Consider the following 27,416-nt stretch of genomic DNA (forward strand, 5'->3'; position numbering starts at 1 on the left):
AAAAGGCTGTCTAATGTTCAAAACATTGCATTGTGCATTCACAACTTTAAAGGGATAGTTCACTTTGAAATTAATTTTTGATATGTTTTAGCTTACCTCAAGGGCATTTAAGATGTAGGTGTCTTTGTTTCCACAGTATTTTCAATTTTGATATTTTTCGGTGAAACCGTTGTTGTCTATCAGTCATATAATGCAGGTTTAGGGGGTCCACCCTGGCTTCACCTCAAAGAGCATGCACAGAGAAGTCAAAATTAAACATGATTTAACGACTCGTCAATGTAAGTACACATTGATGGCCTAAGACACGAAACGAGCGGTTTGTGTGAGAAAACAAACAGTATTTATATCGTTTTTACCTTGTGTAATCACAGCCATGTCCAACTGATCTGAAGGCACTGGCGGCTGGCGCTTCGGTCTGCGCATGCGCCGGAAGTGATCGCTTATACGTCACTCATTGTTTACACAGAGATTTCGGAAGTTTTACCTTTCACTAAACATATTTAGATATATCGAAATCGTCTTCCATTGCGATTTCCTGTATATCTAAATCTTCACAGTGAAAAAAAATTATACAGGAATGATGCAAGGAAAGGAGAGTTTTGAGCTGCTTTTTTTTTTTTTTTGCTTTATGAAAATTGCTTTCATAATGAAGAGTAACAGGCTGTTCCCAAAGGAATCTGAAACACAAAAACAGACTAACCCACCCACACACACACACCCGCACAGACGCATACCGCATGCTTTAGTCAAGTCACCTTTATCGCTTTTTACAATACAGATTGTATCAAAGCAGCTTCACAGTGATAACATGAAAATAATACAACACAGATCAATAATATTGGTGAACATGTCTTTAGTCACTAATGTAGCCTATAAGAAAAACATTTAATGAACATTATTTAAAGGTACATTAATATTTTATCCTAACTTTTCCAGCCAACAAAGTTCTGGCCATTAAGGATTGAACTAATTTAAATATATATATATATATATATATATATATATAGCCATCTTGAAATATATATTTTAAATTAGTAATGTATGTAGGCTCTATGGGCAGTTGTGGCGGTTTCAGTCAGACTGAAAGTTGCGGTTTCAACATAGGCTAATAATAATTAATTACATTTTTATTTACATTGATTTTAATTTATATATTATATTTAATTATATTACAAAATAAAAATACAATGAAATAATTAAATAAAATTAATATAAAAAATATTGAAACAAAAAAAAAAACGCTATTTTTGAAATGCACGTGAAAATTGTGCATAACACAGCATATCTATCAACGAGGGTATTCAAAGAAACTGAATCACTGCAAATTCTGCAAGTAGGCCGATAAACTACACCCGAAAAATAAGAAACACAAAATTCTTCTTTCCCTGACTTTTATCTACATCACGAAACGGTAGGAAACCCTGCCCCCTATCAGCCGCCATTTTGGGGAAAGCAGGAAGTTGTCTTGTTGAGGGAGAAACCTCATGACAAACTGAGCGTCTTAATTATCCACAGATAAAAACATCAATATCTCTTTTTCTTTGAATGATTGTTCGGTGTATGTGTTGCTTGTTTATAGGCGGATTTGACCGTTTGTTTTGCAGTTGTGTTGAGTGGTAAACTTCACACGCGCGTAGCAGAGGTCGCGACGATAACCGGAGTGCTAAATAAAACCAGGTAATTTGTTTTTGTCAAAAAGCAGTTCTTGGTCTAATTAGGAGTTTGGCTCAGATTTAAATGTTAATATTACATTATTTACAGTATGCTGTCTTTTGGGATATGAATGTGTGACGTTTAAATTAGCAGCTTATGTAATGTTGTTGTTGTGTCTCGAGAACGTTTGCTGCAGAATCTAACGTTAGCGTGTTATTTAAAGAACAGCAGCACCACATCTCGACTGTAAGATGGTTTTATTTCGGGTTGTTTTGTCGAAGAGTAGTAAATACAAGCATAAACTATGACTCGTGTGGTTGGTTATGTTTGTAAACCGTATGTTGTTGTTTTTTTTGCATTTTACAGCAGGTCAGAATGGCGGATGACTTCGATGTTGAGGCCATGCTGGAAGCTCCTTATAAGAAGGTGGGTTGATAAACGGCCGGAAGTTGCCAGATTAAAATTTTCTGTAGGTTTTAAATGATTAACAATTCACCCAAAATGAAAAAAAAAAAAAAAAAAATCTGTCATTCTTTACTCACCCTCACGCTGTTCCAGTCCATATGAGTTTCATTCTTATGAAGAACTATAAATGACAAATTCAGAAAATTTCTTTTGTTAGGATAGTTCACTCAAAAATTTAAATTCTGTTATCATTTGCTTACCCTCAAGTTGTTCCAAACCTGTATGAATTTCTTTCTTTTGCTGAACACAAAATAAGAGATTTTGAAGAATATGGGTAACCAAATAGGCCTAGGACCCCAATGACCATAATATAAATCCATAGTATTTTTGCCCCCAAATATCTTTTGGGAAAAAAAAAAATCTTACATGTCCTCAGTCGCCACCAGAATGGCTCAGATTCCTGTATATCTAGTCTGGAAATGAGTCCCACAGAAGAACGATATTCATAATGTTTTGTAAAAACTTGAGGGTGAGTAAATGGTGACAGAATGTTCATTTTAGGATGAACTATCCCTTTAAGAGCGATGAAAGAGGACTGAGCTTTCAAGCTTCAAAAAGGATGAAAAACAGCATAAAAATAAGTATACATATAGGATGTGTTTACACCTGGTCACTTCATGTAATTTTTCCTGATCAGATAGCTATCTGATTTGTTAAAACTGTTCCAGAACACTTGGCTACATAAATGTGTCTCCGCAAACCGAATATATATATATATATATATATATCCGATCTTCAATTCCCACACTATATACGAATTTAACGGAGTTCACGTCAACGCAAGAAATGGATAGTTTTTTTTATTTCTGCATGATCAAAGACCACAATAGGAGAGAGAGCAGCATTAGCACTGATAAGATCATTTAGTCTCACTACTTTTAATGAAGATTGTGTGTTGAGCGTCTGCGACTACTTTCAGTTTCATTTGCGGTAGTTTGCGCGTTGGCTTGCTGAAGAGATATGCAGCTACTCATCTGCGGTGATGCATTTTGCTGTAGTGCTTTCATATGTGGCTATAACATGCTCTCACACTTAATAATTTTTATGACATTTTGGGAGAAGTAAAATTTACACACGTGATTCCAACAATCAGATGCATTAACACTTGTCCAGTTTTCTTTTGGAATGCGTTTCAAACTACCTCTTGAAGTGGTTTGAGTGTTGGACTTAAATCTCGAAAGTGTTTCAGAGGGCATTTACACCTTGTCTTTTCACGATCTGATCTGAAAAAAATGCATGAAGTGACCAGGTGTAAACAGGCCCATAGTGTACAACAGTTGGGTTCTATTTTATTTTCATCATTGGGAAATTTAAACCATTAAAGACAGACCTGCTGTGAGCTTGTCAGTCGTTGGTATATGCTTTTGTTAATACCATAAGCCTGCATTATTATTTTTTTAATATTTGTGAAAAGTTGAATTCTTGGTGGAAAAACAACATTACCCATGATTTTTTATACATACATATATATAACGTGTGTGTTTATATGTAGTTAACATTTTTAAATCAATAGTTTTATATTTCCATTACAAATGAATTGCGAATGTTGTTATTTTCCTCATTAAAGCAGTTAAGTACCTTTGGCTTAAAAGTCTTATGTCAGAAGAAAGTTATTCAGGTTTGGAACAACATGGGTGGATGACAGAATTTTAATTTTTATGTGAAAACTGTGAACTGAACTCCTTGTGTTGTCATGTGGATTCTCAGAAAACCCTACATGTGTTGTTTGTGCCTGACTGAAGTTTAAAATTGTGTAATGTGTATGAGAGAGTTATGTTGTGTAGTTGCATATCTTGAATTACAAATAAATGCCCATCTATCTCTCTTTATAGACTTGCCTAATGATATCTCACCTCTACTCCCCTGAATACATCTTTGATTCCAGTGTGAACTGTGAAAAAAAGTAAGGTAGTAATTGCGCAATGTATAAATGTACTTTGATCCCTTAGGTAAAAAAAAAAAAATAAAACAAATAGACCGCCACCTTACATCTTTAAATCTATTCGGTTTCAGAACGGCGAATGAATGGCAATAGGTGAAATATAATGTGACATGGAGCAGAGACAGTATTCACCTTTCAATAATGTCACGGAGTAAAAATCTGTTGAAGGTGAAACTAGTGGAGTGGCGTAAAAAATGTACACTATCATTCAAAACTTTGGGGGTGCTAAATAAAAAAAAATGTTTGTGAAAGAAGAGCGTTATACTAAGGGTGCAATTATTTGATTAAAAAATAAGGTAAAAATAGTAATATTGTGAGATATTATTACAATTCAAATGAAATGTTTTCTATTTTAATATATTTTAAAGAATAATTTATTCCTGCGATAGCAAAACTGAAATTACAACAGCTTTTACTATTCTTCAGTGTCACGTGATCCTTCTGAAATTAAATTCAACTAAATTCTACTAAATTCGTAATCCATTTTAAAAACAGTAGTGCTGCTTAATATTTTTCAGGAAACCATAACACTTTAAATCCAGCATTCTTTAATGAATAGAATGTTTTAAAAAATGAAATATGGTGGTTTGTAACATTATAAATGTCTTTACTGTCACTTTTGAACATTTTAATGGATCTGTGCTGAATAAAATGACTAATTTCTGACCCCAATTCGACCCAAAGTTTATTGATATGAATACTGTCTCTCTCTACCCAGTCTTGTGATGATCTCTAAAACCGTTGGTTTGTGCATGCCCTTTTTAGTTATATCTCTTTATCTTAAAGGGGTCATGAAATGCATTTTTTTAAGTTTATTTTTTAACTCTGATTTTTACCACAAAAATCATCATAATTTAGAAATAAAAGGCCATTTCTACCCTTATTTTAGTCCTCTGATTTGAAAGCTCTGTTTTAAGGGGCATGTCTGCTGTGAGACTTCAGTGTAAACACCCACTACTGTGATTGGCTAACATCTTTGCATATGAAAAGCATAAAGCATTTAATTAGCATTAAATTTAGATCTATTCCCATCACATGAAAGGGTGCAGTGATAAGCGTTGTAGCCAACATGTCTGTTGAGTCCATGAATGCTGTGATCTTGTCATCACAGCTCAATTTTTGCACACTCATGAATGCTTTTATCATAACTAACAGTTCAAACATGATGTAAATAAGAGTCCAGAACTGATTATTAACAGAACTTAAAATTAACACCGTTACTTACTGTTCATGTTGTGGCATTACTAGCTGCGTTTCCATTAGCCTTCAAAGTGCACTAATTGAAAATGAGCCCAATCGAAAAACGTAAATCTATACATTTTATAAATTTATTTATATAGGAGTTGCATGAGGTGTTTTTTCAGGCAGTTTGAAAAAGGAATATTTCACAAAACTGCAATGGAAATGGCCACATTTTATCAAGACCTTGGGTCGTTCCCAAGTATAAGGGGCTTTCCTTGCCATTAATGCTTGGATATTCACCTTTGGCTAAGCCACGCTCTAGAATGTAGATTGACCAATCACAGCGCAGCCAAGAACGAGCTCCCACAGAGGTCGGACACTTTTTTTTACAGCGCTTCATTGACTTTCAACACAGCCGTTTCATATTTTTGGTCTCGGCAGGCTATTACCGTCGTAGTTTTATCCAAAATATGGTTAAACGTTGTGCCTCGGGCATTTGTAACACAGATACGCATTTCCCAGAGAGGTTGGAGGGGGGTGTCCGTTTTTTCCCTTCCCAAAACCGAAGTAAAATCCTGGGAAGTGTCGTCTTTGTATTAAACTGAATGGACGTCCTCAGTCAGCTAAACCCCGCAAAGATCAACAAGCACATCTTTTTTTACTTCTAACCTTACTGTGAGTGTGAAGTTATACTAGTTGGACCGTTTTATAATGTTTTAGGTTATGATTTCGGTTCTCATACCGGTTGTTAATAAATACAACGTTATACTCGTGTAGTCCGTTTGCTTTGTAATAACGATTATAGAAGTGAATAGAGACCTACCCAGCTTTGCATGAACAGTGTTGCTCCCTGATATTGTTAGTCCCAGCCTCCGTCTCGATTAGTAGGAAATGCGGTGGTTCATGTTTTGACTGTTACCGGTAACGTTATGCTTTTGCCTCTATTTTGGATGCCTTGTTGTTTCTTGCATTTCACCTGTATGTCTTGAATAAAGCCTTCGAACGCATATTGCAGCCCCTTTTGCCTACTTCTACCGGACACTTTATTTGCTGCTTTTAGTGCTTTATAAAAGTTTGATAACATTTCAGCAGGAAGAGCTGTTACAGCATAAGCCATGCAGAGTGCAGATGAAGTTTGACGGATGTAGCAACAGTAACTAAGGGAGGCGGGGCTTAGCCAAAGGTGAATTACGCCTACGTCTCCTTCGATTAAAAATAATGGCTGGTTCGGTGACTGAGATATATGTAAACCTACCAACACCCATTACCATAATGTTTGGAATGACTTATCGCGAGATTACATTGGTTAATGGAAATGGCATCATTTGGAATAGTTTTTTAATGACATTTAGAAAATATTACAAAAGTTTTGCGCAAATCTGTAATGGAAACGTGGCTATTGTTGGATCCATATCTTACAATAAAAGTCTGTTTGCAAAGCTGCACTGAATGAGGAAGTTTTGAGCTCTGAAACATACATGATGTTTTAATAGTACGATGACATCTTGCATATCAAAAAGTCAAGGAAAATTTGATTTCTCAATTCATGACTCCTTTAAAACTGTATCGCCAATATTCATTTCTATCATTGAAAATAAATAGAAATATATATATTTTTAATGTTTTTCTAATTAACAAAAAAACAAGTGTCTGTCATAGCTGTCAAAATGCTGAAAAAAAAACCCTGAAAGTCTTTTGATGAGGTTTTAAGTTGTATCTTTTTGGATGACTTTGATGCGGTGTCTTTTACAAGGCGATATGACTAAGCCGTGTAAATCCCTGTCTGCTTCAGGACAAGCTGTGAGACAGAGATGGCATCGAGCTCTCACAGTCCAACTGCGCTAACTGGGGAAGATCACATGGACTGACAGCCTCGACTCTGGAATGCCCTTTAGCATCTTTATAGCATAACAACAGCAAGACTTAGGCTTAAAAGTGCAGGGTACCCATACTGCGGCCCTGACATGTCAAAACTTTGAACTCAAACTGATCATTTTCAAAAGTTGAAGACTATCCCCGCTAACATCTTTTTTTAAGAACAGACCATTTGATCATAATCAGTTTGCTCACGCTTTTCTCCAAAGTGATAAAATGAGGAAAATCAAGCAATTTATCATGAAAGAGCCAACATTAGTAGCATTTCTGTCTTCTCTCTTATCCCCCTCCCCTCTTCACTTCCAATGTTTCCTCTCCATTCTCATGTTGTTCTTTTATCAATCCTGTTCAGGGTGAAAGCAAGTCCTCGAGCGCCAATGGTCATAATGAGGAACGTAGCAAAAAGTAAGCAAAAACCCTCTGTGGTCTGTTCATTCTTCTTGATGTTAATCTTTTCATGTGAAATGTACAATGAGAATGAATGAAATTGTGTTTTTTTCCCCCCCCAGTAGGAAAAGACGCAGCAACAGTCGTAGTCCGAGTCCAGGCCAGCAGAGGAGTAGAAGCGGGGGGCGCAAGAAGAGCCGAGAACGACGCAAGAGTCGCAGCCGCGAGCGAAGACGTTCACGGAGCAAAGAGCGCAAACGTTCGCGATCCCGCAGCAAGGAACGTGGTGGCCGTTTCCGTGGACGCAAAAGCCCCTTGTGAGTTTAGCCCCTGATCATTAATTTAAGAGGTTCTATCTTATTTTTTCTTTAGGATGTGAACACGGAACAATGTGATCTCTGATTCACACACATGAACCGTACTTGGGTCTGCCTTAAAAGGGTTGTCTCGCTGCGGCTATGAATGCAATCATAGGGGCTGCAATCGTATTAAATCACTGAAGTAAACCGCTTTTAATGATGTATGTATATAACTGTGTGTTTCTGAGTGCTTTCAATCACGTTTCTGATTAAGCGTGTTTGACGGACTCCAAGCAGAGCGAATGTTTATCTAATTTCTGCCTGCCTTGAGCAGAAATGGTCTTCCGCATTCTTTTGAAAATTTGCTGCCATAAAAGCCATTATGTGTTGACTCTTTAGAAACAAAACCAAAAGTTAAAAGAAATAATTACAACAAAAGTGATACAAGCAACTCTTATCAATTTTGGTACCTTCTCCTTCATAGCCGTTACCGAGTAACATGGGCAAACGGCTATAGTTTCATGATGCAAGTGTGAATAATGTGAACTGAGACCAGTGGGTGAAGGACAGGGGAGCAATTGAACTCTGGTTCAGACCAAAATCAAATGAAATGTGACAGCACCCTCATTGACCAAGGTTCAAGAAGTATTCCCCCCCAACCCCCCCCCCCCCCCCAAAAAAAAAAAATATAGTAATATACACTCACCTAAAGGATTATTAGGAACACCTGTTCAATTTATCATTAATGGAATTATCTAATCAACCAATCACATGGCAGTTGCTTCAATGCATTTAGGGGTGTGGTCCTGTTCAAGACAATCTCCTGAACTCCAAACTGAATGTCAGAATGGGAAAGAAAGGTGATTTTAAGCCATTTTAAACGTGGAATGGTTGTTGGTGCCAGACGGGCCGGTCTGAGTATTTCTCAATCTGCTCAGTTACTGGGATTTTCACGCACAACCATTTCTAGGGTTTACAAAGAATGGTGTGAAAAGGGAAAAACATCCAGTGTGCGGCAGTCCTGTTGGCTAAAATGCTTTGTTGATGCTAGAGGTCAGAGGAGAATGGGCTAGGCTTGGGCGGTATTACGGTAATATCGTATACCGCGGGATCTAAAAATAGCAACGGTATCAGTTTCAATATCGTCATACCGTCAGAAAAAAAAAACGATGCACTTAAATAGGAGACAAGGAATCCTTGTCTTCTATATAAATGCAATGTTTTAAATACAATTCATTTAAGGGCTAAAATGCTTATATCTGGTTCTCATGACGTGACCGTGTGGTGACGAGAGAGTGGGGGAGAGAGGGCAGTGACTCGAAGAAGAACACGACTTCTGCAGTTTGGCAGGGATGGGCATTTCAAGCAAAAATAATATTTAAAGATTGCCTGGTATTATTCGATTATTATTTGAAAATTGTGCCCCACCACCACATGCACGCACACATGCATGTAGTCTACAGCGGGCCAGACCGTGTGACGCTTAAATATAAGCTAGGTTTGAAAAAAAAAAAACGTATTCCTTTCATATTTCTTTAATAATATGATGTTTTTCTATGTATGTTGATTTTATGAAAAGGGAACTTCATGAGATGAATAAGATAAGATCATAAAATGCGCAATATCGGAAAACATTTGGAATGGGTCAGTCAGACATGATTATGACCACTTATTACGTTTTGTTTTGTAGAAATCCTTTCTTTAAAACGAATTTCGTTTTGAATAAATTGCATCTTCATTTTAATTTTTTTTCATCAACGAATTGCCTGGATTAATTAATAAAAAGCAAATATAGTGATCAGGACACGCGCCAGCGCGTGACTGGAGCGCGACTCATACATGAACTGAACCTCGCATATAAGAAACAAGATCTGAGAAGTGTATATATATAGTAAGCTTGAAATGTCTACTTTTAAACAAAACAAACAATCTAAAAGAAATGGGCTTCTCTCTGCTTATGTTATAGGCTAATTCATATGAAGTGTGCATTACTCTTTATTCGCGTTCACTACCGCGAAGATGCTAGTTTGCGTCGTCAATGCAATCTTTATCTTTGCAGCAACTGACATAGAAAACATTTTGGGTCAGTCAGACATGATTATGACCACTTATTACGTTTTGTTTTGTACAAAGCCTTTTTTTAAAACGAATTTCGTTTTGAATAAATTGCAACTTCATTTATTTATTTTTTTCATCAACGAATTGCCTGGATTAATAAATAAAAAGCAAAGATAGTAATCAGGACACGCGCCGACGCGTGACTGGAGCGCGATTCATGAACTGAAAAAGATACATGTCTTAATGATCTGAGAAGTGTATATATATATATAGTAAGCTTGAAATGTCTATACTTTTAAACAAAACAATTACAAGCTAAAAGAAATGGGCTGCTCTCTGCTATAGGCTTATTCATATGAAGTGTGCATTAGGCTACTCTTTATTCGTGTTCACTACCGTGAAGATGCCAGTTTGCATCGTCAAGGCAATCTTTATCTCTGCAGCAACTGACATAGAAAACACTAGTTTATTAATAAATAATTTTATCTCGGCTCGCGGCGTCGAGTGGACAGAGCTCGTGGCGCGTGATCTCCATAAATGTGCTCCCCTCTCTTGAGGAAATATCACCACTCTGCTGTTTTACTCCTGTTTTCTAATAGTTGATTGACAGCTTTTAGGTGCATTATTGGAACCGACACTCTCTGGTTGAACGTGTCATCATGTGTGATGCCATCTGAACCTTATCTCGTAATTTTTAATTAGTCACGCGGTAATACTGTATACTGCGGTAAAATAGGGAGGAGGTTTGACGGTGTGAAAATTTGGATACCGCCCATGCCTAGAATGGGCCGACTGATTCAAGCTGATAGAAGAGCAACTTTGACTTAAACAACCACTCGTTACAACCAAAGTATGCAGCAAAGCATTTGTGAAGCCACAACATGCACAACCTTGAGGTGGATGGACTACAACAGCTGAAGACCCAACCCGGGTACCACTAATCTCCACTACAAATAGGAAAAAGAGGCTACAATTTGCAAGATTTCACCAAAATTGGACAGTTGAAGACTGGAAAAATGTTGCTTGGTCTGATGAGTCTCAATTACTTTTGAGACATTCATATGGTAGAGTCAGAATTTGGCGTAAACAGAATGAGAATGTGGATCCATCATGCCTTGTTACCACTGTGCAGGCTGGTGGTGGTGGTGTAGTGGTGTGGGGCCCCTTTACACTTTAGGCCCCTTAGTGCTAACTGGGCATTGTTTAAATGCCACGGCCTACCCGAGCATTGTTTCTGACCATGTCCATCCCTTTTATGGCCAACATGTACCCATCCTCTAATGGCTACTTCCGGCAGAATAATGCACCATGTCACAAATCTTGAATCATTTCAAATTGGTTTCTTGAACATGACAACGAGTTCACTGTACTAAAATGGCCCCCACAGTCACCATATCTCAAATCAATAGAGCATCTTTGGGATGTGGTGGAATGGGAGCTTCGTGCCCTGGATGTGCATCCCAGAAATGCCATCCTATCTATATGGGCCATCATTTCTAAAGAATGCTTTCAGCACCTTGTTGAATCAATGCTACGTAGAATTGAGGCAGTTCTGAAGGCGAAAGGGGGTCAAACATAGGATTAGTATGGTGTTCCTAATAATCTTTTAGGTGAGTATATATTGCTTTTAAAGAGTAATGAAACCCCAAAAACAATTTTTTGAGATATGTATAGACTGCACATCACTGAAAACACTAAAGGCGCAGCAGAGAATTCAAACAACATACAAATGAACTTAAGAACGGTTTGTGCGTGGAATGCCGTGATGAGTTTAACAACGCTCGCAACGCGGCTCATATACAAACAGGAGTAAACATGTTTCAACTTTTTATGGACACGTTTCATATAGGTGAAACTCAAAAAATAGAATATCGTGAACTACAAGGTGAAACTATTATATAGACTCGCTCATTACATGCAAAGTGAGATTATTTCAAGCCTTTATTTGGTATAATTTTGGTGATTGGGGTTTTCATAAGCTATAAGCCATAAATTTAAAATTAGAATATTGTGAAGGTTTTTGCACTTTTGCTCTATTAAAATTTTTCGAGTTTCACCTGTATATACTCTAGTGCTCTAAAAATGAACCTGCACCGTGTATGCGCATATATTTAATCACGTCAAATAAAATATATGTACAAATAAAGACACCGATACAGCCGTACGTCTAATCATGAACACAATGGATTATTCTAGAGATGCACCGATTACAGTTTTCTAGTCCGATCCCGATTTCTGATTTTTCCTTTGTTTGACCTGCCGATACCGATTTTAGCCGATTCCGATTTCATTTTTTTCAAACCGCTTTAAAGCACACACAACAATGTATTTTCTATCTTCTCTTTAATAGAACAATTTGCATAGAACATTTTGAACAGATAATTGCTATAAAACAGAACTATATAAATTACTCCTGGTGTGGGAAATTCACACACATCTAAAGTGCAGTGTTATGGAAGAACCATTTCCTTTTCACATCCAATAACCAAAAAGGGAAACGATTGGGAAATAATGAAAACAAGTTTAAATGTACATTTTTTTTATAAATATTTTAAAGTCTTCATTTTCTTTTCTGACATAGGCTATACTACTTCAGTTCTTGTTAAACACACCAGACATGCACATTTTTGGATGAAATCACATTTAATTTGTCCATCAAAAGTGTGCTTTCACTGAGCGCAGCAATAACCAGACTGGGCACCAAAAACCGCGCTTCACTGCTGCTCACGGGACGCTCCTGCTCGACACTCGCGCGCAGCTCCTGCTCCTGGTGTGAATGCACTCATTGATTAACATGCTTATGCGACGCTTACGTGCTGCTCCGGCTACCAGTGTGGATTAACGTACACGCCAAAAAAAAAGCCAAAAAAAAAAACCGCACTGCTCCTTAGTTCACGAGGTTTACTACATGTGCGTTCCATGTGCAGTTTGTGCATGAGAGATACTGATGCGCAACGTTAATCATGCGGCGCCCGAGTGCATTTGACCGGCATAAAATCGGCAAATGCCAGACTGACCAGCCAATCGGCGATCACGTGAAAATCGTCCGATTCCGATCACCAGTCGATCAATTGGTGCATCTCTCTGATGCACGGAAGAAAATGATGTCCATTCTCTTTCAAAGAATAATGGACAAAAATAGTAACTATCCCTTCATGTTTTCAGTGTTAAACTGACGCGTCTCGTTTGTTCAGAGACAGTAGTGCTCGTAAATGTAACAATTTTATTTGAGCTTTCAAACGTTCTTTCGCATTTCTTGGGAGCTTGTTGTCATAGGGTTACATTTTTTTTTAAATGCATCAAGGTGCCCTCAATTGTTTTATTATTGTTTTTGTTTTGTTTTTCTCTGCGGTCATATTTTGTGTCTTTTATAATAAGTTTATGGTGTGTTGTTTTATTGATGTTTGTGTCCCACTTTTCCACAGCTTTACACACCCATTTTTTGAGACTTTTTCAACTCAAAGGTGTGAACAACTAGACTAAAAAAAACAGGGATTTCATGACACTTTTAAAGAGCAACCCGTAATTGACCACTTCTTCGGTGAACAGGGTTCCTTAACTCTTTTTCTTAACATATTTTCTTCTAAAGTATGGGGGGGTAATATGATAATATTGACAAATACATATATAAAATATTGAAAATATGATATAATTTTACTGATCGCTCTGGTCTTATGGCATGGTTCTTGTTTACATGGTAACAGCAATGTCTTCTCTGATTGGTGGATTTAAGGAGGATCTCCTTTCAGGATTATGGATAGTGTAGTTCTCTAGTGTAGTAATTTAGCTATTTAATATTTTTTTTTTTAAAGAATATAAAACTTTCTCTCTCTGCTCACACTTGTCTTCTACTAAAACCAATATAATCACATATCAACCTTACAGCTCATGTTAGGTCTGATTTGGGTTGTCATTATAAAGAAAATCTTCTGTGAAATGACTTTACCTCTAACCAATAGTTTTTCCTTGGCTAAAACAGCATTTGGTTTTCAATGTATACTTGCCCCCTTGCACCAGTATGTAGTAGCCTTCGCATGGTCACAGTGGCTGAAAGTTGACTAGTTTAACACTGAGACAAACCCTTGTTTTATATGTCATAGTATGGGGCCGAAATTAAATGGTGGTCCCGGAGGGAAGACCGGCCCACAACATTTCACCAAACACAGGTGATCTCATCTGTGACTCTGGTTGCCTGTTGTGTGCTGAATGTTAGTGTTTGTCTTGAGTAATGATACACAGATGGGTAATAAACACAGACTGATGGAGTATTCCGATTCTAGTCGCAGGAGCCCGTTTAAGAAGGACCGAAGCCCATTTAAGAAGGACAGAAGCCCGTTTAAGAAGGACAGAAGCCCTTTTAAGAAGGACAAAAGCCCCGTCAGGTGAGACACTCATCACTGTCTGATGTAGTATTGAAGTCTTTCCACTAGTTATTCCATTGCTATGCTATTTTAAATTACGCTAGATAAGGCAGAGCATAATCAGCCATCTTGGTGTACTTAAAATGAAAAGAACTGAACTGGTAGATACAGTTATTTTTAAAGTGTCCCTATTATGTTTTTTTTTGAGTATTCCATTTCATGCAGTGTCTAATATAGCTGTTTGTGAATGTAAGTGTTCTGCAAAGTTGTAAAGTCGAAAGTGCAGGATAAATAAAGTTATTGTCTCCCAAAAGAAAGAATTTACTCTGAATCGCCTTTGAGTCGGTTTTAATTAGAATCCTACTGCTTTACGGTTCTGTCACTAGAAGATACATTTGCATTAATGCCCGCCAATGTTGTATGCCCGCAAACAACTTGACCCGCCCTCAAATATCATTTCACTGAAGACTGCTTCTCAAATCTCGGAGTTCAACGTGGGATTCTCAAAAAAGATGGGTCTGTACCCAATTTATTTGGACTAACTTGCCCCTCAGAATCACAACTTGTAAGTATGAATAATTATTGATGTATATATTTTCTATTGGGTGTTCAAAATACTTAGTTTTGTGTTGTATTTTGTGTAAATTTCTGGCTAACCAGTTAATATTTATTACGGTGTTACTGAAATACTTCTGCTAATCAGCTGTGAGCCACTATTACCTAAAAGTGTGTCTATTAATGCAGATTCTCTGTCATTCTTACTACTTTGAGTAACGATAAAGGATAGAGCAAGATTTGTTTTACAAATGTTGTTAAATAAGTCATTCAGTGCATACACCGTTATTGATCCCGCATGTGCACTGCAATAAATTACAAATATGCGCATTGATTACTATTAGATTGACATACACTTGTTAATGCTGATGGTGAGGAATTAAAGTTGCAACATCTCAAAATGTACGTCAAACTGAGTAGTGTATCACTGGGGAACGTCCAGCTCAAATCCTCCTTGTGGTGGAGGTTCGGGTTGAATTCCAATGTTTCATGTTCCAATGTTTCATCATCGGACTTGAGCTCAGATTGATATGGTAAAATCGTGACTTTCATCGTTGCGGGCTTTACAGTGTGTACAATCTCTGAGGTTTAGGAAGCCTCCCGACAGAGATGACGTTCAACTTTAAAAGGTTATTTTTTCACCTTCTTTCTCACAGTAATACTGTACGTCAAGTCGACAGCTCTTAATCTTGCTATAAGCTCTAGATTGTTTCATTGTTTAAATGTATTAATGTTGTTCAAAATAGGCAAATCAATAAAAAATAAAATGTCTCTTAAATAAAATAATGTATTACAGGCCATTTGGCCTGACATGAAAATGTTCAGAAAAATCATAGACAGAAAAATAATTACATTGTTATATTATGTTAACTTGATTCACTCACAAGCAGTTGATCTGAGTTTTATATCGTATTTACTATAAAATCTGATTTGATTTTATACAATATGAGCTGATTTCAAAATTAAGGGCTATATAGGTAAGCAATAAGGTACGAGAGGCTGTGCTGTATCGTGAATAAGTAACGGCTGAAGGGCGTTGTTAGGCACGACGCGAAGCGGAGTGCCTGCAACCCCTTCAGCCGTTACTTATTCACGATACAGCACTTGCCTCGAGTACCTTATTGCTTTTATAAAACGGTTGCCACACAATATTAAAATAAAAAACAATGTATTAGTGCAACTTTATGTAGTTTAATCAATAAAAACATTCCTTCTGCCAGAAAATAGTCCCTCCCTGACTGTGAACAACAACGTTCCAATGTGTAATATGCAGGAAAGCTCAAATAAAAACAACAAACCACTCTCAAACTTTGTCTCATTCTTTTTATTTTTTACAACACAAAATTTGTGAAATGTCCTCACACAAATAGGCATAGCTTATCTCTCAGCAAAATACAAATCTAAAATAAAAAAAACACAAAGGCACATATTTTGATAGATAACAGTTAGGTCTTTAATCTAGTTATTAATTTATTTGCTAAAATGCTGCCTAACAAGAGATACTTTATTTATTGTTGTTTATTTAAATGTATTTGAACATCTCCGTTTATTGTGCATGTATTTATATTTGTCTCATTTCAATCGGCTCCACTGCGGTGATATAGTTGGGGCTCAGCGCTGTCAGCGGTGTTTTCTGTTGCAGCAAGAATGTCACAGACATAACTTAAAAAGGCTAAAATGTTTCGTTTTATACTAGGTAAATTTCGTAAATAAATCGAAGTAAATTTCGATTTATACTAGGTGGCATGGCGATGGATAAGTGGTTTGAGGAACAATTTGGAGAGACTTCTACAAATACGAACCGTCATGCTGAAGTGCTGAAATGTAAATTTGATACATTCGAGAAGACTCGTAATGAAAAAAATGCCGTGCAGCAAACCCAATGGGCAGTGAAATGCTTCGGTGACTGGTGTAGTGACAGGTGTGGTGGGATTAAGCGCATCGGACAGTTTTATGGTGCTGAAATCTTTAGAAATCGGTGTGTGATGCTCCGTTTTATCACGACCCTCTCTTCTCATTGTCTTTACGACTCCAATGAAAACATTATTGGATAAGGTGAATTCGCTGTCTCTTATCAGACACCAGGACAAACTCGGTGGATCATTTAGGAATCTGTTCAGACCCGCACGTAACGCTACATAGATACTGATCCCATATTTTTCTCCTGTGGAGCTTCTGACAGTTCCGTAGAAGTCATGGATAAGTGCGTTGAGTTCCGTCTTGGTGATTTGTTTAAAATCTATGCTGCAACCCTTTTCACTACACCAATCACCGAAGCATTTCACTGCCCATTCATGGGTTTGCTGCACGGTATTTTTTTTCATTACGTATTTGTCTTCTCGAATGTGTCAGTGTTACATTTCAGCACTTCAGCATGACGTTTCGTATTTGTAGAAGTCTCTCCAAATTGTTCCTCAAACCACTTGTCCATCGTCATGCCACCTAGTAAATCGAAATTTACTTTAAACATTTTAGCCTTTTAATTCTCAATTTTTTTTCTGTTTAGCCTATGTTGATATGTGTGGTTGCTAAGGGTGTTGCTAAGGGCGCAGTGATAAATAGAACCGTTGGGTGAAGCGGTCATAGCCGTGTTTTATCGTGAATAAAGCACAGCTATTGACCAATCAGAATCAAGGATTGGAACTAACCGTTTTATAAATCTACATAAATGTGTCATTGGTTAAATTCATTAATGTTGTTCACAATTGCCTAAGAGTACACAAATAAACAATGTATTTAATAGAGAATTTTAAGGTCCATTTGTCCTGACATGAAAAGAGTATAATATAATAATATTTATTAAAGGTGCAGTAAGCCATTTCTGCACCACAACACACATGTAGCCAATCAGCAATGTGAGTGGATTGTGTCCACTCATGATGGTGGAGGAGAGCGAGTGAACAAAAGGGAGATTTGAAGAAAGACTGTAGAAAGAAAGATGGTTGAGAGACATTACAAAAAATAAGATTTACTGTGTTGGATTATGCACAACTCAGAACATGATTTTTATGTCTATGCGGTATCTTGTGGCCAAGAGATATGAATTCAAACCTAGTTTCCAGAGGGAATGACTTGCGTTTCAGTGGTTGATGACCTGTGTGTTTCTTTAAACAGGCAACCAATAGATAATCTGAGCCCAGAGGAGAGAGACGCCCGTACAGTGTTCTGCATGCAGCTCGCTGCCAGAATTAGACCCAGAGATCTGGAAGAATTCTTCTCCGCAGTGGGAAAAGTATGATGCCACAGATTAAAGCACATTTTCCTATTTTTGGTTAATTTTTCTCCCCATTTACCGATATAATATGACCGATACAACACCTGACAGCTTTTATATCAATCTTTTAAGGTCCGTGACGTAAGGATGATCTCGGATAGAAACTCTCGGAGGTCAAAGGGTATTGCCTATATTGAGTTTGTGGAGGCCACATCAGTACCGCTGGCAATTGGCCTGACGGGCCAGAGAGTTCTGGGAGTGCCTATCATAGTCCAGGCTTCGCAGGTCAGAGCATCAACACAATGCAAATCCACAGTCTGATTACTAATACACTGCATGTTAATCATTTTGTTGAATTGCTTGCATATTTCAGGCTGAGAAGAACAGGGCCGCAGCCATGGCCAGCATGCTCCAGAGAGGTGGTGCAGGGCCCATGCGGCTGTACGTGGGCTCCCTGCACTTCAATATTACTGAGGATATGCTGAGGGGCATCTTTGAGCCATTCGGAAAGGTGTGGTGGGCATTAGAAATGGTTTTGCATGCATAAGAAGTTAAACTAGGATAAAACTAACAGTAAGGAAATTGCTTAATTATTTGTCTCATTTCAGATTGAAGGCATCCAGCTAATGATGGACAGTGAGACAGGCAGGTCGAAAGGATACGGCTTCATATCAGTGAGTTCATCAAAATGCAAATTACTAATGATAAAGGGGCCATATGCTACATTTTTTAAATCGAACTTATTAATCAGTCAGTGGATGACTAGTTAAAAATTCTGGTCCTTCCTTATTGGTCCTTCGTGGTTGTGATTAGATCTGCATGATTTGGGGAAAGAATATAATTGCAGTTTATCTCATTTCTCTAAATAAAATTATGATTGCAGTGGTTTTCAAAAAAATAATCTCCAGGTATGCTGTGCTTGTTTGTGAGCTGCACAATTTGGCCAAAAATCTCTGTTAATATATTTATATGACCATTATTATTAAACAAAATAAGAAATATTACTATTTTAAACTTTAAATGATTTTTATTTTACAGTAAATTGCTCTACTGTGTCTTCAATACTGTTATCATTTCCTTATTTTATAACTATAATTGTTCAAGCTTTTATTTTGGCTGCAAAACTACAGGTGGTCCTTAAATCTTTTCTTTTTGTTGATTACATCCTGTTTATAAGTACTTCTCATTACAGTGCATTTGCATATGTAGCACATATATTTGTTTAATTAAATCCCAACCTTTGCGATTTAACAATTGCACCATAAAATTAAGGTTTTGGATTTATTATTAATTGTTTATCCCTAATTGTAAGGCCATTTCTACATGACCAATTCCTGTAGCTTTTTTTTTTTTTAATGTATAAATTTTATAAATGTTGTGACTTTCATTTCAAAAAGAGAAGGACAGTTCTATTTCACCATTCCCATGCTGATTGGTTGTCTTTTTGTGTAGTTTGCAGATGCAGAATGTGCAAAAAAAGCCCTGGAGCAGCTAAATGGTTTTGAGCTTGCGGGGCGGCCAATGAAGGTGGGTCATGTTACAGAGCGTTCGGATGCGTCCTCAGCCAGCTCTTTCTTGGACAATGATGAACTGGAGAGAACTGGCATTGACTTGGGCACGACGGGTCGTCTTCAGCTGATGGCAAGACTCGCAGAAGGTACAGATTGATCCCTACGTGTTACTGTCTCTCAGATGTGCCAATGACCGTTTCAACCTTCTTTGCATTTAATATTCCAAGTGATATTGCATTGTTGTGAACTCATTGAAATGTGTCTGGGATGTTTTTAGGCACAGGACTGCAGATTCCTGCCGCTGCCAAGCATGCCTTACAGATGAGCGGCTCTGTGACATTTGGAAATCTGGCAAATGGTGTGTATTTGAGTCATTTTCATATTACTATCTTAGAGTTCATTGAATGGGCTTTGTATCTTGATCTAAATGTCTTGATCTACACAAGCAAAATCTAGCCTATATGACACATGCCAGTGAGTGACCATGTCAAATTGCATCTTTTGTTTTAATATAAACCTTCATCAATAAAAATAGATACACAGATCTTCATCAACCTCATTGAACTTATATCTCATTCATAAAAGACAGGACAGATTCTAAAATCCCATAGTGAGGCTTTGTGACTTAAAATATTGCATACGTTCACACTGCAAGCCTTAAAGGAGAACAATTTTAAAAGAGGATAACACAGTGTAGGAAACACAGATTTTTGTCATTGTTCTCTGTACTGAGAGCTCAATTTAAAAATTGACGGGATTTCTCCTTTAAGTCCAATTTATACTTCTACTTTGAACTCGTGCCGTCGCTACGTCGTAGGCTGTGTGTAGCGTGCGTACCATGACGTGCACCTCTCCAAAAATGTAACAATGTGTCAGTTTACGCGTACCACAAGCGCTGTGATTGGTCATCTAGAACTGCTCCCTGGGTTTCACATGCTCCCTCTGCAAGTGTAATTGCACATCAACGCGTACAACGACGCAGAAGTATAAATGAAAACCAACGTGTAGTCTATAGCGTATTGGTTTGAAATTGACTCCATCGTTAATAATATTTACGTCTGAGTAGAGCTTGTTGCAGTAAGTGGCGGATAAAGGAACGCTCTATGCGGTGCCAATCACAACACACTGGGCCAGCTAACCAATCACAGCACATTTCATATTTAGGAAGGAGGGGATTCATCAAAAAGAGACAGACTGGGGAGAGAATAGCTGTAATTATGTGAAAAGAAAATGTTTTTTTGAACAATCAAGCATGAAAACATATTATAGATTACCCAAAAACAAAATTAAGGTCCAGAAGCACTTCCTGTTTCAGTTTTTTAACACTACATAAAAGCTGGGATAAAATGCAACCAACAGAACATTTAAAACTGAATCAAAAAGTTAAACAAACATCTTTAAGATGTTTTCTTTACATGTGAAATAAAGAAAACAGTTACAAACTGAAACAGGAAGTGCTTCTGGACCAGTGTTGTTTACATCTTGTGCAATGGTCTATAGGACCCCTTTAAATCGCCATATTAAATTTAGTCTTAGTAATATGATTATTCCAAGTGTTGTAGATGGTTTAGTGTTATATGTATAGTGCATAATGAAGAAATATTTTTTACAATAATAAAAACATTTCTCTTTTTTGGCTTACAATATCATGATAGTATAGTATTATTAGATCAGTATCGCGAGTTATATTGAATTGTGATGCGAGTGTTACACTCCTAGGTATGACAGAAGTCACATTGCAAAACATCAGACCTGTATCTGATTCAGGACCACATTTGGAAGTGGCCCAAATCAGAATCCAAAAGATCAGATTCCATGTGCTTTGTGCTGTTCACACTGTTAAAAAAATAATAAAAAAGATCTGATCTGAGTCACATATCCTATGATCCTATGTGTTTGATGTGATTAATTGAAGTTCACTGAGGTCTTGAGAATTTGCCTCTGGAGGAGATTTGACAAATCCAAACAGACCTTGTTGACCTGCTGTCCGGTTCCCACCAATTATTTGTTCTTCAGAAGGCTTAAGTCAAATTTTGTGAGAGTGACTGTTATTTCAAGAGCACTATTTCACGATTTGCATAATATACAGTGTTTAGCATAAGTGAACACACCACAAAACTTGATCTTAATGCCTTAATTAAAAAAATGAGGAAAAATCCAACCTTTAAGGACACCAATTTTCATAGTGAACGATGTATCGTTAATAAATAAAATACAGGGGGCATAAGTAAAATAACCCCACATCATCACATAGCCTTCACCATACCTAGAGATTGGCATGGTTTTATTTCAGTTAGCCTAATAGCTGGTTTGATTTGCATTGAGAGATGATCTTATGGAAAGTACTTATGGCAAGCCATCTTAACATTTAACAGCTGTGTTGCAGATATCTGTAATCTGTTGTCAATCCACGTTCACGATGAACGTGGACGCTGCTGACGTGTATCTGATGAGTCCGTATATTCGGGTTTAAATAAATATGGCTGTGCGAAAAAATGCAAGTCTTCCTCTGTGTCGAAATCCTTAGACATGTTTGCAAAGTTTTTGTTTACAGCGTGCGTCTCCCTCAGACCGTAAACAAAGCTCGGGCGCACTGATAACACGTCAGCAGCGTCACTGAACCGGATTGACAACATAACCAGAAGACAATACAATGCTGAATCAAGTTGTAGTTTTTGCTATTTTTGGACCAAAATCTATTGTCGATGCTTCAAAACATTCCAACTAATCCACTGGTGTCACATGGACTACTTTGATGTCTTTATTTCCTTTCTGGACATGGACAGTATATCGTACATACATTTTCAGCAGTGGGACAGAAAGCTCTCGGACTAAATCTAAAATGTGTTCTGTAGATGAACGGAGGTTTTGAGGGCTTGGAGCAACATGAGGGTGTCATTAATGACATAATTTTCATTTTTGGGTGACTAACCCTTTCAGATCAATTTCCAAAAGACTTTCTTTTTTTTTAAAGAGCCCCTATCATAGAATTTGAAATGTTCCTATTTTTGTTAGTTCCCAAAAACAGTTTAACGTGCATGCAAGGATAAAAAACACTTTATTTGTCTTATAATATGCATTTATTTTTAACTGATTTGCTCAACGACTCCCAAATGATTCGTTCGACGATTCATTTTCCCAAACACCTCCTTTGAGTGACGCGAATCTGCGGCGATTGGTCAAATGACCCAGTTGTCAGTTGTTTTTGGTAAACCGTAGGCAGAGACTGTCGGCAACTGAACGCCCATCACCAGGATTATAGCTTGTCAAGTGTTGAAGTATATATAGTGTTTGAACAAACGCGTCAGAAAAAGTGCACTTTCCACACGGTCCCTTACTCGCATCTCCGTCAAGAGCGAGCTTTCTCGGCGAAACTCACATTGCGGCGGCTTTTGAGGGACAGTGCTTATATAGAGCGAAGTCATATTTGGCTAAGTCGTTTAGGAGGTAATTGCCATTTTTCAATGAAAACAAAACTAACTTTACCCCGCTTAGAAGCTGCGCGGAGTGTACACAACACACACAACAGATTATAACTATATTGTGCATGCTACAGAAAACACAACAGTAAACATTATTAATAATACTTACAGATTGTGATTCGGAGGAGGACGAACCTGATCCATATACACTGGATACTGATCAACCAGGAACAACCAGCTTGCGAATCCACATTTGAATTCATTTAGGTTTTTGAATTTTGAATGATTCGTCATTATTGCAATGTAGAACACAGCGTCTTCTCGACATGATGCGATTCAGCTGAAGTATTTGAAAGTGTTCTAGACGTCACTTCAAGTCTGCGCGCGCAGTTGTTGGGAGCGGCCAATGACCTGTCTACGTCACGATGTAACATCTAATGACTCGTTTCAAAAACAATTCATTTCATAGACTCAAGAGTCGACTCTCATATTTGAAAGACAATAACTTTAAATACGGTGCACTTTCAGATGTAAATCTTTGCAGGATGTTTTCATTCCCTTAGAGCTATATTCCACACTACATGAACAGTCATTTTCAAAAATCCATGATGGGTGCTCTTTAACTTCAGCATGGGTGTGTTCACTTATGTTAAGCACTATATGCACCTACAATATGATGCTTAACTGTGATAGTGACTGTTATTTGTGTTTTTGTGCCACTTACAGCCTCATCCGCACCTCCTCTTCTTCCCAATCATGGGATGAACCAAGCTATGAACCTTCCAACCCAGCCTCTGGCCACACATTGTTTACAGCTCTCCAACATGTTCAGTCCACAGATGTGAGTTGCACTAATTCCTTCCTTTTCCTTTGTGTATGTGATATCAAATAATACAAGTCCTGTTTAAATAAAATTCTTGATGTGTTGCTTTGTAGGGAAAACGAACCTGGCTGGGACATGGAGATACAGGATGATGTCATCGAAGAGTGCAAAAAACATGGAGGAGTTGTTCACATATACGTCGACAAGAACTCTGCTGAAGTAAGTGATCACCTTTATAAAGTGGCTTCACTGTCTACACACCGCTGTTAAAATTGCAGGCTTTTTAAAAAGTTAGTCGGATCTCTTTCCACCTTTAACCCTCTTAATACATCCAGGTTCATTTTGACCCTGAAGAGGTACAACATACAAATCTGTTGTTTTAAGTACAACATTTAAACTCTGGATGGTTTAAAATGTACTACTTTCTTCTGAGTGAGTGTGATGGGTAAGTGTAAGGGGACAGTTTGGACAGGATAAAAACCATTACATCTGTATTGAGTCCCCACAAAGATAGCGAACCAGCAGTGTGTTTTTACACACTTACATTTAAGATTATCAAAGCCATTTTTTTTATTTCCCCCCAATATGACAAATCCTCATTTTTGCTTTTGCAGGGAAATGTTTATGTAAAATGTCCAACCATCCCAGTCGCAATGTCTGTTGTCAGCGCTCTGCACGGGCGGTGGTTTGCTGGTAAGCCTGTCCCATTTTCTCCCATCTACCAAGTTATTTTATTTATAGAACTGCTTGCATGGGCTGTGTGTGACCTTAATCGCAATCTCTTTCCTTTTTACAGGTAAAATGATCACAGCTGCCTACGTGCCCCTCCCTACATACCATAACCTGTTTCCAGACGCTGCCACAGCCACAGAGCTCCTGAGGCCCATGAACCGGTGATCCAGCCCGCCGCTTCTGATCGGACCCCCTCCACCTACTGACCCTGCTTCATCTGGAACCTGTGCATCTGTACCCCTTCCCAAATGAACTGCTTGTGGGCCTGAGACAGTCCTGTCATTGAGGGCCGCTTAATGTATGAAGTTAGATTTCACAGTTGGACTGCATTTTCAGTCTTGTAATTGCAAAAGCAAACTTCAGACCAGCTCTCAGCTTTATGTACAGTGGTATATTGATAAGTGAAAACCTGTAACACCGTCACCCTCTCTAGATGAGTTCTTGACTCTTGGAAACCAGTTTTGAAGATTGTGGGATTTTTTTAAAAGGTATTTTACCTTCGTTGTTTTTTTTTGTAAGGATAGAAAGGAGGTTTCTTCTGCTGTTTGGTCGTCAAGTCAAGAAAGTTTTCATTGATCTTCATCTTTTCAAGACGGACATTGTGTTGTGAACTATTAGTACATTTTTTTTTTTCATTGTTTCACTTTTAAACAAAAAAATACTACCAAAAAAATTGGAATTGTTTTTGTTTCTTCTTTCTGGAGAGAGTCTATTCAAGCTGTTTAGCTTTCTAAAACAACGTTGAATTTATAACTTTTCATAATCAAGAATTGATTTTTCTAAAAATCTTCTACGATTAAATAACTTTCACAACACTGTGTAAAAAAGAGTTTTGTCTTTGTATTCATGATGTTATTAGACCAGATCCAGTTTTATTAAGAGTAGACCTCTGGAGGGAGCTGTTGGGTTGTTTTATCTGGTTATTTGAATAATAAATTTTGCGTAGAAGGTATAGTTCACCCAAACAATTATATCATCACTTAAAGGTAAGGTAGGCAATTGTTTTTCATAAACACTGATATTCTGGTTGAAACTCTTCACATCCTGATAGCAATCAATAAATGGAAGCACATTGTAGATGCTGTGTCAAATAATATTTAATCACATTAAACGACACAAAAAATAAATCTACACAACTTCATGACATTTATTAAAATTAGTACAAACGAAATCCTAAATATAGTAACGAAAAGAGGTGGGGTTTTGTGATTGGGAGGAAAAGTAAAGGGGAAGTAGAGAAACGGAAGGAGGAAGGCCGGTCGGGAAGTTGGGATTAGCGTCTGAGAAAGTTGAAGGAAATCGAGGCCGTTGTTTCAGGCTACGTCCACATTAATCCGGATACATTTGAAAACGGGGTTTTCGTTTAAAAACGCTCTCCGTCCACACTAGCGTTTTCAGGTGTTTTCCGACGTTTCAGTGTGGATGAGAAATTTCTAAATTCACTTTACTGCGCATGCGTGAAACTTCACAAAAGCTCACCGAGATGAGGAAAATAAATAATAATGTCATCGCACAATAACAGGATAATTTTATTTAGCAAAATATCTCACCATCACGGATGCGTCCAGATCGCATTCAGTCACCATATGGTTGGTCTAAAACGCAACTGCTCTCCTGTTTTGCCGTAGGACAGCAACTGTGAGTAGACTACATTATCTGTTATCTTTGCAGTACTGTGCTATGAAGAATAGCACATATTAAGTAACATAGAAAGTAACATATTTTAGCAATAGTGTAAAAATGAATAATACATAACAGGCACTACCGATAAACATATTGGTACTACATGGATCACATGACTAAACTTACGTCATCGTTTTGAAATACCTCCGGTTTCACTGTCCACACTACAGCGCGAAAACGGCGTTTTCAAATTTATCGACTTTGGAGAGCGTTTTCCAAACGATACGTTTTTGTTGACTTAAAACGGCGTCTCGCTCAGTGTGGACGGAAGGCCAAAACGGAGAGAAAAATGTGGACATGGCCTCAGCGTGTCGTGAAGATTCCCTGTTGGATTTTTGTTCATGTGGATGATCCGAATTTTTGCACTGCAGTGCAAAGACGGGAAGGGACGCCTTGTAGGCCTACGGAATAGACGGGGATAACTGAGCGAGCTGAAACCTGAACGTCGCCCGAAAGAAACCAAAGCCAAAGAGGATTCTGACAGTGAAGTTGAAGACCTGTGAGTGTTGCTCTTTTACTTCGACGACCTGTGATACCTATCCTAGAGGTAAAGAAAACACTTGCTTTCCCGTGCCTTCCCGGTGAGGCTACGTGGTCTCAATAAAACTTACAATTCGCAAACGACCCCACACTTTCATCGGAAGAACAACTACTAACACTCCTTACTGACTTCCATTAACGGTGTAAACAAATCTCGTTTTCATTAAATATTTACTATTTTGTTGTTGGTGAAAATTATACGAATGGATTTAATGATTTAGACTTAATGATATTTTAAAACTTTAATTAAACCATGTAACCCACCGTTACAGAGCAACTTGTGGCTCGAACATGGACAATAGATGAACTTTTCCGAACTATAAATTTAAAGGGACAATGAGACTGGACTATGTGGTGTTGAAATATTGAACCAACTTGGGATATGGACATTAAGCCTGTCTTTCACAGTTGTATCTGAAATGAACATTGAACATCTAAAGTTTGTTTTTTTCTAAAATTGAATATTATGCATGAAGGTGAATGGACATGTTGCTGGTAAGATTATTGATCGTGGAGCTGTATATGTTTTGATCAAGTGGCAATTAATTCAAATCTCTATTCTTTTCCATCTCCTTTGATGTCCCCTGCGGGCATTTCCACTCCATTACATGTCCCTTTGCTTAGCGCTAGGGATCATCATTCTGTGCATGCCTTCATTCCCAGAGATCCTCCCTCCGACCTTTTACAATCTGCAGATATGGACATTGCAACCCC

General features: G+C 37.7%; 1 protein-coding gene across 5 annotated transcripts; it reads left to right on the forward strand.

The window, feature by feature from the left end:
- The first annotated feature begins 1,438 nt into the window (after positions 1-1,438).
- Positions 1,439-25,306, forward strand: rbm39b (RNA binding motif protein 39b). Of its 5 annotated transcripts, XM_089119436.1 has the most exons (17): positions 1,619-1,677; positions 2,020-2,079; positions 3,951-4,021; positions 7,470-7,522; positions 7,627-7,821; positions 13,962-14,027; positions 14,142-14,243; positions 17,892-18,009; positions 18,124-18,276; positions 18,365-18,502; positions 18,600-18,665; positions 19,444-19,648; positions 19,780-19,860; positions 23,651-23,765; positions 23,861-23,966; positions 24,362-24,440; positions 24,544-25,306. In XM_089119436.1, the coding sequence occupies exons 6-17, from the start codon at positions 13,963-13,965 to the stop codon at positions 24,642-24,644; spliced, it is 1,329 nt and encodes a 442-aa protein (XP_088975562.1). In that variant the 5' UTR covers positions 1,619-1,677; positions 2,020-2,079; positions 3,951-4,021; positions 7,470-7,522; positions 7,627-7,821; position 13,962; the 3' UTR covers positions 24,645-25,306. The 5 variants fall into 5 exon arrangements, with proteins under 5 accessions (XP_039537835.1, XP_039537809.1, XP_039537850.1 ...); XM_039681875.2 differs by lacking the exon at positions 3,951-4,021 and having other exon boundaries at positions 1,454-1,677; XM_039681891.2 differs by lacking the exon at positions 3,951-4,021 and having other exon boundaries at positions 1,537-1,677; positions 7,630-7,821.
- Positions 25,307-27,416: the final 2,110 nt, after the last annotated feature.

This window comes from Pimephales promelas, chromosome 14, assembly GCF_988280905.1.
Source record: "Pimephales promelas chromosome 14, fPimPro1.hap1.1, whole genome shotgun sequence".
NCBI classification, from domain to species: domain Eukaryota; kingdom Metazoa; phylum Chordata; class Actinopteri; order Cypriniformes; family Leuciscidae; genus Pimephales; species Pimephales promelas.